At 38.0% G+C, this 15,669-nt stretch overlaps 1 protein-coding gene across 1 annotated transcript in view; it reads right to left on the bottom strand.

Moving 5' to 3' along the window:
- GDA (guanine deaminase) overlaps window positions 1–15,669 on the bottom strand; it is a gene marked incomplete at its 5' end in the record, with an annotated part of 135,469 nt that overhangs the window by 60,992 nt on the left and 58,808 nt on the right. The window contains 3 exons of the mRNA XM_081237468.1: window positions 1,126–1,231; window positions 2,980–3,067; window positions 15,463–15,634. Of these exons, the coding sequence (XP_081093594.1) occupies window positions 1,126–1,231; window positions 2,980–3,067; window positions 15,463–15,634 (366 nt within the window). The remainder of the gene's footprint in view (window positions 1–1,125; window positions 1,232–2,979; window positions 3,068–15,462; window positions 15,635–15,669) is intronic.

Raw genomic sequence — 15,669 nt, 5'->3', positions numbered from 1 at the left:
CATCAGCCAGGCTGTTCACAAGTATTCCCACAGCACTCAAGACATTCTACTAGCTTAAGCTCTGTTTGGGGGAATACTGCAGTATGTTATGTTCCATGGATATCAGAGTCATGGAGTCCTGTGTATCTGGAGGTGTTTAGAAGCCATGGGGCTCTCTACTCCCAGTTTCCCTAAAGTGGAAGCTGCTTGCTCACAAAATCACAATAGCATCATTTATTTTCAAAGGCTGAGTGCTACTGGGCATGGATGTTGGAGTAAAGCAGAAGGAATAGGCCAGACATGGTTGTGAAATGGGTAGTGACAGGGATGGCGATCTTACCAAATATATCTGCAGGGATGGTGGTATCTGTAGGGCCTATGAAATAACTGTTTCTGCCCTGGCTGGAAATATTTGTGAGCTATAGCTTCCTGCTTTCTGGTAATCCTTTCTTTAAGAATAAAATGTGAATCAGGGTTCACTATTCCCACAAACACAGATTCATAGAAAAGTTGAGCATATGGCCAAATGCTAAAGGGAAAGTGTGTGCTTCCTTCTCTCTATGGGAACATAGCAGCACCTAAGCCACGCTTTACAGAGGACACACTTAAGGTGAAGGAGGCCTGGGGAATGGAGAAAAGCTGGACTTCTCAAACTTGCATCAGGATATGTTTGGTCTTAGGCAAGATTTAAACCTAAAGAATTTTCTTCTATATCTCTTTGATGTTGAGTGTCATACAACAGAATTCCTTGTCAAATCCTCAAGGCACCATGGAAAAGCCATTAAAGAAATATAGAAAAAGTACCTATGGTATCACTAGCATATCCCCATGTAAAATAAGTTTAAGCTACAGGAGAAGCCCCAGTCTATAACGAAGGACAAGGAGTGGGTAAATCATTTACTTTTTTAAAAATCCTTCATTTTATAAAGGGATTTGCCCTAGGAGTCCTATAACAAGTTCCCAGAGGCTTTAACATATGATTTGATATACAAAAATAGTACTGACATGCAACATTTTCCTTAGGATCAGATCAATTTCATGAAGTTAGGCAAACCCAGGCAGTGATATATGTGCACATTCTGCCTGGGTTAAAGAGGTTTCTTTTTCCCATCTCCAACTCCATAAGACAAATCAAGACAAACATACCTCTCTGTTTCCTTGATTGATTCCTCAGTGGTTTCCTTGTATTCTGGAACAGTGTCATTCAAATCCATGCAGACTTTGCCCACAAATGCCCGCTGCCCGAATTTATCTGTGAGACACACACAAAAAGAATCTAAAGTCATGTTTCTTTCCCAAACTGTACCTTTACTAAGCCTCTTTAAAACATCTTAAATTAAAATTGTTTTAAAAACATAAGTGAGAATGTAAAAGATCATCACACCATTTAAGAACAATAACAAGAACTCGATCAATTCTGTAAGTAGTAAAGGTTCTCCCATTAGCACCTTACTCCTCTGATTACTCCCAGAATGAAGGATATTATTTGCTTAAGGTCTAAACCCAGATGTGCCCAGTGTCCTCCGCTATGTGCAGGGTTATGAGGACTATACCCAATAATGTATGTAAAGTGGCTGGCACATGGGCTTAGAAAAGATACTGTCGCTATTCTTAAGTGTAGCAGTGCCAATATCATTATCTGTGGGGGATTTTACTTACTCCTACCAGCAGTTCTCGGCACTGAAGAACCTCGTGCTTATCAAAGGTTCTAGAGGAATTCTATTTCAGCTAGAAAGTTGATGCTACATGAGGCAATGTTCATTTTTTCAACAATGTCTCCACCTCTGTCTTGAGTCTTTCAGAAGTCTTTCTATCTCTCTCTTTCCCCTGTAATTCACTGTAATACCTAGCCATTAGATTATTCTTCCTTAAAACACCACCTTCATCACTTACCTCATCTCGCTGAAAACTTTTTTGAGTCTGATGCATATTTGAATCTCTCCAGAGACTGAACCATCCCCTCTGCCCAACCTCTCCCATCCCACCATGCCATGAATCCTTCCCTTTAGTTCAGCTACTCTGTTCCCTGCCTCCTGTATATCCACTATGAACGTTCCTGTCCCCATACCCCCATGTCATCTTTCCTATCTGAAAGGCATTTTCCTCTCTCCTCATTTTATCTTCCCTTCAAAGCCCAATTTAAAGATCCCTTCAATGAAATCTTCCCAGGTGATCCAATTCTGGGTTCATTCTGTCTCCTCCAAAATTTGCAATATTTACTTTCAGTGTCACCCTTGAGGTCTTTGGTATAAACTACCTTGGCCAGCAAGCAGTAGTGTCAGCGCATCAGTCAACAGTATTTACTGAGCACCTGCTATGTGCTAGGCACTGTACTGTGTACAAGTTTTGGAATCATCAGTGTAAATCCAGTCTCAGCTCTGCTTACTAGCTGTGTGACTTGGGCATGTTACATAACCTCTCTGAGGATCAGTTTATCCATCTGTAACACAAGGACCTGAATAACTGCTCCAGAAGGCTGTTTGCAACTGAGCTGAACTAATCCACGTAGAGTTCTTTGCACAATACCAGGCATCTAGTAAAAGCAGTACAGCTATTATTAAAGTCATTAATCAGTGCACGTACCTATTAATCAGTTAATCCTGTCTGGTTCCTCAAGGGCAGAGACTATTTTCCATTTTACTATGTTCCCAGCATCTAGCATAGTGCCCTGAGTCTAGCCAACAGCTAAGATCTATCTGCTGATAAACTGTTGCTATTGCTAGAATTAGTAAACCTGTTCCAAAAAGCCCTAAATTAATACACAAAATTCAGACCCATTTACATCATTCTGCAGCCAAAAACTAAAAGTAAATAATCAAATTACTTAAACAACAGAAAAAGTTCAAGGGCCACAGTGATACACAAATACCTAATTACTTGCAAGAAATGCAGTGATAAATTCTAACAATTAAAAGGCAGGACTGCTCACAAGTATAAGTCACTGCCAGCATGGTCTGGACATACTTCACGTGCCCGTAAATCATCCTTTCATCTCCTCACCTGTAATTTCGGCAAGGAGCAGCGATGAGTCAGTATGAATTGTTGCAAAGTAACAAGCTGTGGTTGTTCCATTCTTTAGTGTTCTCCTCTAAAAATAAATCACAAAAACCATGAATCGCCTGTGCCCAGAAGAGTCACATGGTATATACAGATGAAAATGGAATTTTAGTTTTCAATTTTAAGATGTTTTATTTAAAGGCATGCCATCTCAATATGAAATGTAGTTAAGGCAAATGGTAAAAGTATTTATATTTTTAAAGTGTTAGCTAGAGAAGTTGATGCTTTCGATTTCCTAGACTCACACAGTTCTGTGTTGCAGAATTTATAAAATGTGATACTAATTAATTCCTTATTTTTTTAGGACTGTTTAAGAATATGCAAACTTTATTGCATCTGGGAGTGAATAAATGAGATTTTTCTAGCGATTACAGGATACAGTTATTCAGCCAGATTTTTAGTTCATCCTAGCAGATTGATAACATGTATCCATCTCTCTTCCTCAGCAAATCTCTACTAAAATACAGTAAAGGAGTATAACATTTATTAAACCATAAGCAGAGAGGAGACATGAGCAGCAGAAGTATTTCAACATCTTCTCGGAAGAAAAAACAAGTATAAGAACCCGGAGGCAACTTGGAAAGAGAGAGGAGCATGTGGTTGTTAACAGGGAATTGGCTGAAAGTCTGTATACAGATAATTAAACCTTGGCAGGACTCTTTTTCCTGCTGAAATCAGCCAACCACCCCTAACCTGCTTCTTGCAGAACAGATTTACCCTCTATAGAAATTGGATAGTATTTAGAGGGTACAAGTCCAAAAGGACAAGGTGAGGCATAGGCTGAAAATAAGAGGTTTAAGTGGACATCTGGCTGACCTCTGGGACCCTTGGTCATCTTCCCCAAAATGCCACATGTACTGTTTCCACCAGTCCTGGCAGGACTGAAGGACTTCTTCCGAGAGAAGATGAATGGCTCTAGAAGGAAGATGTCCTCACAATGACTTTTGGGACCCACAATTTAAAGGGCTGTTTACTACCTTCACTGTTCATCATATAATGAAGTTTACCAGTCAACAAATGCTACCCCACCCAGATCTTCTAATCAGCATCTTGGAGCATCACACTTAAATATGAATGTACATTTAAGGTTCAACGGACACTGGAGGAAAGCTACTATAAAAAAGGGGAGAGGGGAAGGAAGAAAGAATATGGATAAAATATTGGAAGAAACAGGCAATCTGTAGGTCAGAAGGAAGCTTGATTTAAAAAAAAACAACACTATGATTAACAATCTCAAAGAAATAAAAGAAGATATTGTATCCACAAAAAAAGAACAGAATGCTGTGGAAATCAGAGAATAAGAGCTCTCCATGGGCTTCCCTGGTGGCGCAGTGGTTGGGAGTCCGCCTGCCGATGCAGGGGACACAGGTTCATGCCCCGGTCCGGGAAGATCCCACATGCCACGGAGTGGCTAGGCCCATGAGCCATGGCCGCTGAGCCTGCGCATCCGGAGCCTGTGCTCCTCAACTGGAAAGGTCACAACAGTGAGAGGCCTGCATACCGCAAAAAAAAAAAAAAGAGCTCTCCAAAAGTAAAAATGTTAAAAATGAAATATGGGAGTCAACAGAAGGTTAAATTAGAAGACAATTTCTCAGAGAAGAAAGGTGAAAGTCAAGGATGAAAAGATAAGAAAATTATGCTCAATCTAAGAGATCTAACATTTAGAATTAAAGTTCTAAAAAAAAAATTTTTTTTAAAGGACATGGAGAGGGTGAAATTGTCTGAGAAATAATACTAGTCTCTCCAAACTGAAAATCCTCATAGAACACTCAGTTCAGTGCATGAAAAACAGAAGCCAAGTAAGGCATATAATTGTGAGATATTAAGTCTACAAGTAAAGTGAAGATTCTGAAAGGTTCCAGAGAAAGAAAACCAGTCATAGACAAATGGCAGGAATCACAATAGCACTGGTGTTATCACCAGTGATGCTGAAAACAGAACAATGGCTTTAAAATTCTGGAGGAAAGTTTTTTTTAATTCTTAAAAAATTTATTTTATTGAAGTATAGTTGATTTAAGGAGGGAAGTTATTTTAAAGTAGAATTTTATACCCTGGTAAATTATCAGTCAAGTGTGAAAATAGAATAGAGATATGATTAGATACACAAAATCTTGAATGTTTTTCTCCTTTAAGAGCTTAGGAAGCTCCTAGAAGATGTGTTTTTAAAAAATGTGAGAGTAATGCAAAGAAAAAGAACTTCTTAGGTCCAGAAAATGGGAATTAAACACAGAGGAGAACCAAAGGGAATGCCCAGATTATAGCAGTGCCAGAGACAATCCCGACCAGAGTGAAACAAAGGAATAGAAGGCAGTGGGAAGATTTTGAGAAAGAAATCAGAACTGATATTGCCTGACTTCTCTGAGCACTTGGAAGAGTACTGATTGACCTGAGCAGGGTCTGTCTTAAGCAGAAGCTTCTTCTTCTTCTTCTCTTTTAAAATTTTAAGACATTTTTAAAGAGCAGTTTTAGGTTCACAGCAAAATTGAGAGGAAGGTACAGAGATTTCCAATATGCCCCCAGCCCCCACACACAGCAGAAGCTTTTTAATGTGCAGAGGAAAAACTGCACTGGAGTTCTTGCTTCTTGCATATTATGACCTGTGTGACCTTGAGAAAGTTGCTTTACATTCTCAACATCAGTTTCCTCATTTGTGAAATAAGAGGACTCTTGACTAGAATGGGGTTGTATTAGAAACATAAACATCTGCAGAAGGAAAATAATTTGGACTTAAAGTAATAGGGAAGAACATGCCGTATCCTAGCAGCCTCTATTCGGCTTCAGCCAACTGTTAAAAAAACAACAACAAAAAAGAGAGACCAGTGATGTCAATTAGTAATGAAGGGCAAGAGAATTAGGAAAACTGGATTTTTATGTCAATCTTTTCAAATGTTAAGACACTTTGCACATGAAAAAAAATATTTCTGGATGCAAGTAAAGGATGTTTATATAGCCTGTCACCTATAGAAAAGGATGTACTAGCTTGCTACCATAATCACACACCCAAGAGAAAAGTTAACACCATGACAGAGGCATCAAATTCAATCTCCAGCAACCAGAAAAGTGCCTGGATCCTCATGTGTGCCTAGTAAATATTGTTGAATGAAAACATGAGGAATCAGACTTACTAAAGCAACAAGAGGCATAAAATGATCTAAAATAAGCATTGTTACGTGCATAGAATAGGACATTGTATCCTTGACAGAGGAACAGGCTACTGTAACAGTGAGAGTGAATTAATAACTTGCCTATTTGGGCCACTGGCATTCTCTAAGAATGTAGTGCAAAAGTATACACAGAAGTTTCACTATTTTTCTAAGAAGAGTTGCTGAAAGAAAGAACAGATTGGAGGGAAGAATATACTAAGAGCATGGGAAATGGGGTGGGGGGGTGGCAGAGAAAATAAATGAGCATGCATGCACAAGAAAGAGAGAGAGAGAAGGAAATTCATTTTCCAGAACAGAAGTAATACTATATTAAAGAAAATGGACTGAAAAAAACAAAAACATATCTATAAGTGAAATTTCAGAACCTCAACAATGAAGAAAATCCTGAAGGCCAGCAAATTAGCTAGAAGGGAATGAGAATGAGATTGACATCAGCACACTGGATGCTGGTGGGAAAATCATTTTAAAGAGAATTCTCTTTGTAGCTGAAGTGCATCATTCAAGAGTCAGAAAAAACTAAAACCATTTTTGGTAGTTCAAGGATTTGGGTTGTTTGTCACCCACCTTATTGGAAAAGATTATCATCATCTAAGAAAATAAATCCAAAACAAAGAGGATCCAAATTGAAAACATTTTAGACATCCACCAGAGGGCAGACAGCAGAAGCAAGAAGAACTACAATCCTGCAGCCTGTGGAACAAAAACCACATTCACAGAAAGATAGACAAGATGAAAAGGCAGAGGGCTATGTACCAGATGAAGAAACAAGATAAAACCCCAAAAAACAACTAAATGAAGTGGAGATAGGCAACCTTTCAGAAAAAGAATTCAGAATAATGATAGTGAAGATGATCCAGGACCTTGGAAAAAGAATGGAGGCAAAGATCGAGAAGATGCAAGAAATTTTTAACACAGACCTAGAAGAATTAAAGAACAAACAAACAGAGATGAACAATACAATAACTGAAATGAAAAATACACTAGAAGGAATCAATAGCAGAATAACTGAGGCAGAAGAATGGATAAGTGACCTGGAAGACAGAATGGTGGAATTCACTCCTGCAGAACAGAATAAAGAAAAAAGAAGGAAAAGAAATGAAGACAGCCTAAGAGACCTCTGGGACAACATTAAACGCAACACCATTCGCATTATAGTGGTCCCAGAAGGAGAAGAGAGAGAGAAAGGACCCGAGAAAATATCTGAAGAGATTATAGTCAAAAACTTCCCTAACGTGGGAAAGAAAATAGCCACCCAAGTCTAGGACGCGCAGAGAGTCCCACACAGGATAAACCCAAGGAGGAACACACCAAGACACATAGTAATCAAATTGGCAAAAATTAAAGACAAAGAAAAATTACTGAAAGCAGCAAGGGAAAAATGACAAATAACATACAAGAGAACTCCCGTAAGGTTAACAGCTGATTTCTCACCACAAACTCTACAAGCCAGAAGGGAGTGGCATGGTAAAGTGATGAAAGGGAAGAACCTACAACCAAGATTACTCTACCCAGCAAGGATCTCATTCAGATTCGATGGAGAAATCAAAAGCTTTACAGACAAGCAAAAGCTAAGAGAATTCACCACCACCAAACCAGCTCTACAACAAATGCTAAAGGAACTTCTCTAAGTAGGAAACACAAGAGAAGAAAATGACCTACAAAAACAAACCCAAAACAATTAAGAAGATGGTCATAGGAACATACATATCGATAATTACCTTAAACGTGAACGGATTAAATGCTCCAACTAAAAGACACAAGCTTGCTGAATGGATATAAAAACAAGACCCATATATATGCTGTCTACAAGAGACCCACTTTAGACCTAGGGACACATACAGACTGAAAGTGAGGGGATGGAAAAAGATATTCCATGCAAATGGAAATCAAAGCTGGAGTAGCAATACTCATATCAGATAAAGTAGACTTTAAAATAAAGAATGTTACAAGAGACAAGGAAGGACACTACATAATGATCAAGGGATCAATCCAAGAAGATATAACAATTATAAATATTTATGTACCCAACATAGGAGCACCTCAATACATAAGGCAACTGCTAACAGCTATAAAAGGAAATTGACAGTAACATAATAATAGTGGGGGACTTTTAACACCTCACTTACCCCAATCAACAGATCATCCAAAATGAAAATAAATAAGGAAACAGAAGCTTTAAATGACACAATAGACCAGATAGATTTAATTGATATTTATAGGACATTCCATCCAAAAACAGCAGATTACACTTTCTTCTCAAATGCACATGGAACATTCTTCAGGATAGATCACGTCTTGGGTCACAAATCAAGCCTCAGTAAATTAAGAAAATTGAAATCATATCAAGCATCTTTTCTGACCACAACGCTATGAGATTAGAAATGAATTATGAGGAAAAAACCATAAAAAACACAAACACATGGAGGCTAAACAATACGTTACTAAATAACGAAGAGATCACTGAAGAAATCAAAGAGGAAATCAAAAAATACCTAGAGACAAATGACAATGAAAACAAGACGATCCAAAACCTATGAAATGCAGCAAAAGCAGTTCTAAGAGGGAAGTTTATAGCTATACAAGCCTACCTCAAGAAACAAGAAAAATCTCAAATAAACAATCTAACCTTACACCTGAAGGAACTAGAGAAAGGAGAACAAGCAAAACCCAAAGTTAGCAGAAGGAAAGAAATCATAAAGATCAGAGCAGAAATAAATGATATAGAAACAAAGAAAACAATAGCAAAGATCAATAAAACTAAAAGCGTGTTCTTTGAGAAGATAAACAAAATTGATAAACCATTAGCCAGACTCATCAAGAAAAAGAGGGAGAGGATTCAAATCCATAAAATTAGAAATGAAAAAGGAGAAGTTACAACAGACACTGCAGAAATATAAAGCATCCTAAGAGACTACTACAAGCAACTCTATGCCAATAAAATGGACAACCTGGAAGAAATGGACAAATTCTTAGAAAGGTATAAACTTCCAAGACTGAACCAGGAAGAAATAGAAAATATGAACAGACTAATCACAAGTAATGAAATTGAAACTGTGATTAAAAATCTTCCAAAAAAAAAAATCTTCCAACAAACAAAAGTCCAGGACCAGATGGCTTCACAGGTGAACTCTATGAAACATTTAGAGAAGACTTAACACCCATCCTTCTCAAACTCTTCCAAAAAATTGCGGAGGAAGAAACACTCCCAAACTCATTCTATAAGGTCACCATAACCCTGATACCAAAACCAGACAAAGGTACTACAAAAAAAGAAAATTACAGACCAATATCACTGATGAATATAGACGCAAAAATCCTCAACAAAACACTAGCAAACAGAATCTAACAACACATTAAAAGGATCATACAACATGATCAAGTGGGATTTATCCCAGGAATGCAAGGATTCTTCAATATATGCAAATCAGTCAATGTGATACACCATATTAACAAATTGAAGAATAAAAACCATATGATCATCTCAGTAGATGCAGAAAAAGCTTTTGACAAAATTCAACACCCATTTATGATAAAAACTCTCCAGAAAGTGGGCACAGAGGGAACCTACCTCAACATAATAAAGGCCATATACAACAAACCCACAGCAAACATCATTCTCAATGGTGAAAAATTGAAAAATTTCCTCTAAATCAGGAACAAGACAAGGATGTCCACTCTCACCACTATTATTCAACATAGTTTGGGAAGTCCTAGCCATGGCAATCAGAGAAGAAAAAGAAATAAAAGGAATACAAATTGGAAAAGAAGAAGTAAAACTGTCACTCTTTGCAGATAACATGATACTATACATAGAGAATCCTAAAGATGCCACCAGAAAACTACTAGAGCTAATCAATGAATTTGGTAAAGTTGCAGGATACAAAATTAATGCACAGAAATCTGTTGCATTCCTATACACTAATGATGAAAAATCTGAAAGAGAAATTAAGGAAACACTCCCATTTACCACTGCAACAAAAAGAATAAAATACCTAGGAATAAACTTACCTAAGGAGACAAAAGACCTGTATGCAGAAAATTATAAGACACTGATGAAAGAAATTAAAGATGATACCAACAGATGGAGAGATATACCATGTTCTTGGATTGGAAGAATCAATATTGTGAAAATGACTATACTACCCAAAGCAATCTACAGATTCAATGCAATCCCTATCAAATTACCAATGGCATTTTTTACGGAACTAGAGCAAAAAATCTTAAAATTTGTATGGAGACACAAAAGACCCTGAATAGCCAAAGCAGTCTTAAGGGAAAAAAAACAGAGCTGGAGGAATCAGACTCCCTGACTTCAGACTATGCTACAAAGCTACAGTAATCAAGACAATATGATACCGGCACAAAAACAGAAACATAGATCAATGGAACAAGTTAGAAAGCCCAGAGACAAACCCACACACCTATGGTCAACTAATCTATGACAAAGGAGGCAAGGATATACAATGGAGAAAAGACAGTCTCTTCAATAAGTGGTGCTGGGAAAACTGGACAGCTACATGTAAAAGAAGGAAATTAGAACACTCCCTAACACCATACACAAAAATCAACTCAAAGTGGATTAGAGACCTAAATGTAAGACAGGACACTAAAACTCTTACAGGAAAACATAGGAAGAACACTCTTTGACATAAATCAGAGCAAGATCTTTTTTGATCCACCTCCTAGAGAAATGGAGATAAAAACAAAAATAAACAAATGGGACCTAATGAAACTCCAAAGCTTTTGCACAGCAAAGGAAACCATAAACAAGACGAAAAGACAATCCTCAAAATGGGAGAAAATATTTGCAAATGAATCAACGGACAAAGGATTAATCTTCAAAATATATAAACAGCTCATGCAGCTCAATATTAAAAAAAAAACCAATCCAAAAATGGGCAGAAGACCTAAATAGACATTTCTCCGAAGAAGACATACAGATGGCCAAGAGGCACGTGAAAAGCTGCTCAACATCACTAATTATTAGCGAAATGCAAATCAAAACTACAATGAGGTACCACCTCACACCAGTTAGAATGGGCATCATCAGAGAATCTACAAGCAACAAATGCTGAAGAGGGTGTGGAGAAAAGGGAACCCTCTTGCACTGCTGGTGGGAATGTAAATTGATACAGCCATTATGGAGAACAGTATGGAGGTTCCTTAAAAAAATAAAAATAAAATTACCATATGATCCAGCAATTCCACTACTGGGCATATACCCAGAGCAAACCATAATTCAAAAAGACACATGCACCCCAATGTTCACTGCAGTACTATTTACAATAGCCAGGTCATGGAGGCAACCTAAATGCCCATCAACAGACGAATGGATAAAGAAGAAGTGGTACATATATACAGTGGAATATTACTCAGCCATAGAAAGGAACGAAACTGGGTCATGTGTTGAGACATGGATGGATCTAGAAACTGTCATACAGAGTGAAGTAAGTCAGAAAGAGAAAAACAAATATCGTATATTAACGCATATATGTGGAACCTAGAAAAATGGTACAGATGAACCGGTTTGCAGGGCAGAAATTGAGACACAGAAGTAGAGGACAAACATATGGACACCAAGGGGGGGAAGTGGCCAGGGGGTGGTGGTGTGATGAATTGGGAGATTGGGATTGATATGTATACACTGAAGTGTATAAAACTGATAACTAATAAGAACCTGCTGTATAAAAAAATTAAATTAAATTTAAAAAAACATTTTAAATTAAATGTATGTAGACGGCAAAGAAAAAAAACCAGGAACTAAAATCTCACGTGATGTAACACAGGACATGGTGAGGGGGCTGCATCTTGAAGGGAAGACTATTTAAGTTTCTTGTCTTATTGAGACTATAGAGGAAAATGATACAAGACTTGTTTAACACTTTTAACAACCTAATCTAGCAGATATTTTAAAAAGTCATATTGACAGAGAAAACACAGTCTGTTTAAAAATGTGTAGAATAATCATAAAAATTGACCTTTTATTGGGTCATAAAATAACAGTAAACTAATTCCCAAGAAAAATAACCACACACGTTACATTTACTAAGCAAAATAAAATGAAACTCAAAATTAAAACAGAAGTGTAATCTGACATTTTCTAAATTCTCAACACTTTAAACACCTTTCTAAAACAGGGGCTTGAAGAAGGAGATCAAAATGGAAAATTTCAGCTAATTAGCAACAATGACAATGGAAGTACTACCCAGCCACCAACAGCAAGTCCTTCCTCTGAGTCAGTGGGGAAAACACTTCTCATACAGAAAAGCTTCTAGATGAGAAACTGCAGTTTCAAATTGGACTGGAACAAACTAAAAGAATAGAAAGTTCAAGAATCGGCCCAAATTACATTTAAGGGACAGGACAGGGAGAGCCCATAGAGGAGGGGAAAAAAAGGAAAGAAGAGAGGGAAGGAGGGGGAGAAGAAAGAACCCCAAAGCTACTCCTGTTGGTTCCCACTGCGTTCAGCCACATGTGTGTGACTTATGTAGTTAAAAAAGTAAGGAAAGGGGCTTCCCTGGTGGCGTGGTGGTTGGGAGTCCGCCTGCCCATGCAGGGGATGTGGGTTCGTGCCCCGGTCCGGGAGGATCCCACATGCCGTGGAGCGACTGGGCCCGTGAGCCATGGCCGCTGAGCCTGTGAGTCCGGAGCCTGTGTTCCGCAATGGGAGAGGCCACAACAGGGAGAGGCCCGTGTACCGTAAAAAAAAAAAAAAAAAAAAAAAAAAAGTAAGGAAAGAATTTGGCTGAAAAATCTTACTAGGTAAGCCGTCTAAAATGCAGCTACTTTTCTTCTTCGCATGTTATATGTTTGGGTTCCCGGGCATCTGTTCCACCCTAGTTTCTCATAAGCTTTTGAGAGGGCTTTTCCATTAACGATGACTTTCCAATTTATAAAGAAATCTATCAGGAATAACATCAAAATATTGGCTGTGCTTCCCAACCTTTCCCCTGCTTTCAATTCTTGATAAGAATTGTCAATTCTTGAGACCAAGCCTTTTGAGCTCAAAATAGATTGCAAACTACTACTGAGCTTCAGCGCCAGTATCAACAGGCCCCTTAACAGGTTATACAATTTCCATGAGCTAAAACAGGGGAAAAGAGTGGCCTGACTCCTTGCCTTTTCACCTGTACTTTAATGACCTGACACCTCTTTGGAATTAGTTGAATTTATCTGCTGAATTTGACAACCCCATAGAGTAAGCATATTCATTCTATTATCCAGGAGAATATTTGCAACCAGTTTGTCTTGGCATATTTACCAAGAATCTCACTCTCCAGTCCCTTGACTATAATCTATATAATATACAGATTCCTGAACTTTCGAGTCTTTTTGGTTCATTCCAGTCCAAAGTCCAATTTGAAACTGCAATCTCTCACCCAGTTTGCAATGTTTAAAGGGTGATATTCCAGGACTGACTTACTGGGATTTTTTTCTTAACAATCTTAGGAGATGTTTGCTAATATATACTTTAAATTACTTTCAGATTAAATAATCACTGTCAAAATCTGTGGTGCAAAACTCTGGGGTCTGGCTTGCCCATTTCTTGAAGAATAGATCCAGGACTGTTTTCTGAGGCAGAAAATAAAAAACAAAACAAAAAATGTCTTGGTTCATGGGTACTGCCTTAGCACCCCCTTTGCATTGCCACAGGCAGTCTTCAGCCTTAGGGACAGGTTCTAGTTAACAAATCTCAACTTTCTTAAACAAATGTCAATTATACTCTCAGCTCATCCAGCTCTTAAAGTCTATGGGCCTGCTCATAATCAGAAACAGAGGATGTGTACACCGAAAATACTTGTAGAGAATAACACCTATTTTGTACTCACTGACATCAAATACTTTGATTTCCCTCTCTGGGTCAGTTAAAGCCAAATGTGTGACAAATCCTAACAAGTGCATGGACCCCCATGGTATACATTTACCTCTTGGCTTTATTTTATTTTTCCTCCTCCTTTTTTTTCCTTTGCTGTGATTTCATGACTCATTTTCTTCTCTTGTATACAATGCAATTTTAAGATATCTCTAACCCTTTTCAGAACAATGCAAGGTATAAATAAATTTTGAGAATAAAAAGATTTGATGTGGTTAACACAATTCATTAACACAATGCACTAGCAACTTCCAACACAGGCTTAGTCCTTCTCAGTTTTCCTGGTGTCATGTGGATCCGCGCTAAATATGTAAAGTCCACAATTACACTGAATTTATAACTAAGCAAGGCAAGTATATAAATGATAGCACTTGCTTTTACTCTTTAAGGCTTGGATGATGCAAGATCTGGGAAACTGGCAGGGTGGCTAGGTCACTGTATAAGGCTTATAATATTATCACCCTCACACCATTACTTTAAGAGAAAAACCATCAGTGGGTCCAATAAAAATGCAGGAATGTTCAGACTAAGTATGCTAGATAACAAGAGTTAGCGGTCAGATAGGATATTTGCAGCTTTAATTCTCAGCTGCAGAAGTTATTTCTGGCTGCTGAGTGGACTGGGCATAGGGTTGGAGTAGAATAAAGGGAACTGATTTTCCTGATAGAGTGGAAGGAAGGACATTTCAGGGCCTTTAGTTGGCACACACCACAGCCACTGTTCTCTGACTGAACTAGCTCCATAGCTCCCTCTACTGGGTTAATGCTCATCACATTCCCGCAGGCCCTGCAAGAGGGGACCATCCTATTTTCCTTCCTTTCCAAGCTACCAAAATAATGTGATACCCTTCTCACTATAAGTTGAAAGTTTAATTTTAGATTTCCTTGGGAATTTTGTAAAGCAAATACATATGTCAGGCACTATTTTAAGAGCTTAACAAATATTAACTCCCTTAATTATCATAACAATCCTAACAAGTAGGTACTATCATTATCTCTGTTTTTTTACAAATGGGGAAAATGAGTCACAGAACTTTCTAAAGGTTACACAGCTATTCCATATGGTACCTAGAACAGCACTGTGGATTGGCAAGAGTAAAGGGACACACATATGCATTAAACCCAAATTTAGTAAAGTAAAATGAGAAGTGAGAGTGATGAGAACCCAGGGGATTTGAGGATTTAGATTCAAGCTGTCTCTTTGCTAGTGGCTAGCTATGCAGGTGAAGTGGTCAGAAATTCACTGAGCTGTGAAAGAACTGAAAAAGTCTGTACAGTCTATTATAGCCTTAACTGCCTATTTTTAATAACTTAAATCTGCCCCCAAGAAATGGATGTTTCTATAGATGACTGAACACAATGCACCAATACTCATAAGCAGGATACTTACAACAACTCTGGTATATACTTCTTCAGCAAAGTCGATGCTCTGGAATTTGTGTTCTGTAGGAAATGTGTACTTGGTCAGCCACTCCAAAAGTGGGAGGTCTACGTTACTCCCGGCCAAACAGTACTGAGGGGCATGGATGTGTGTATCAACCAGCCCAGGCATGAAGAACTCACTGGAAATTAAGATAAGGAGAAAAGAATTTAATAA

Source organism: Mesoplodon bidens (genome assembly GCF_964165515.1).
Source record: "Mesoplodon bidens genome assembly, chromosome: 6".
NCBI lineage: Eukaryota > Metazoa > Chordata > Mammalia > Artiodactyla > Ziphiidae > Mesoplodon > Mesoplodon bidens.
Note: the sequence above shows the minus strand (reverse complement) of the source record. Positions and strands in the feature narration are given on the sequence as shown.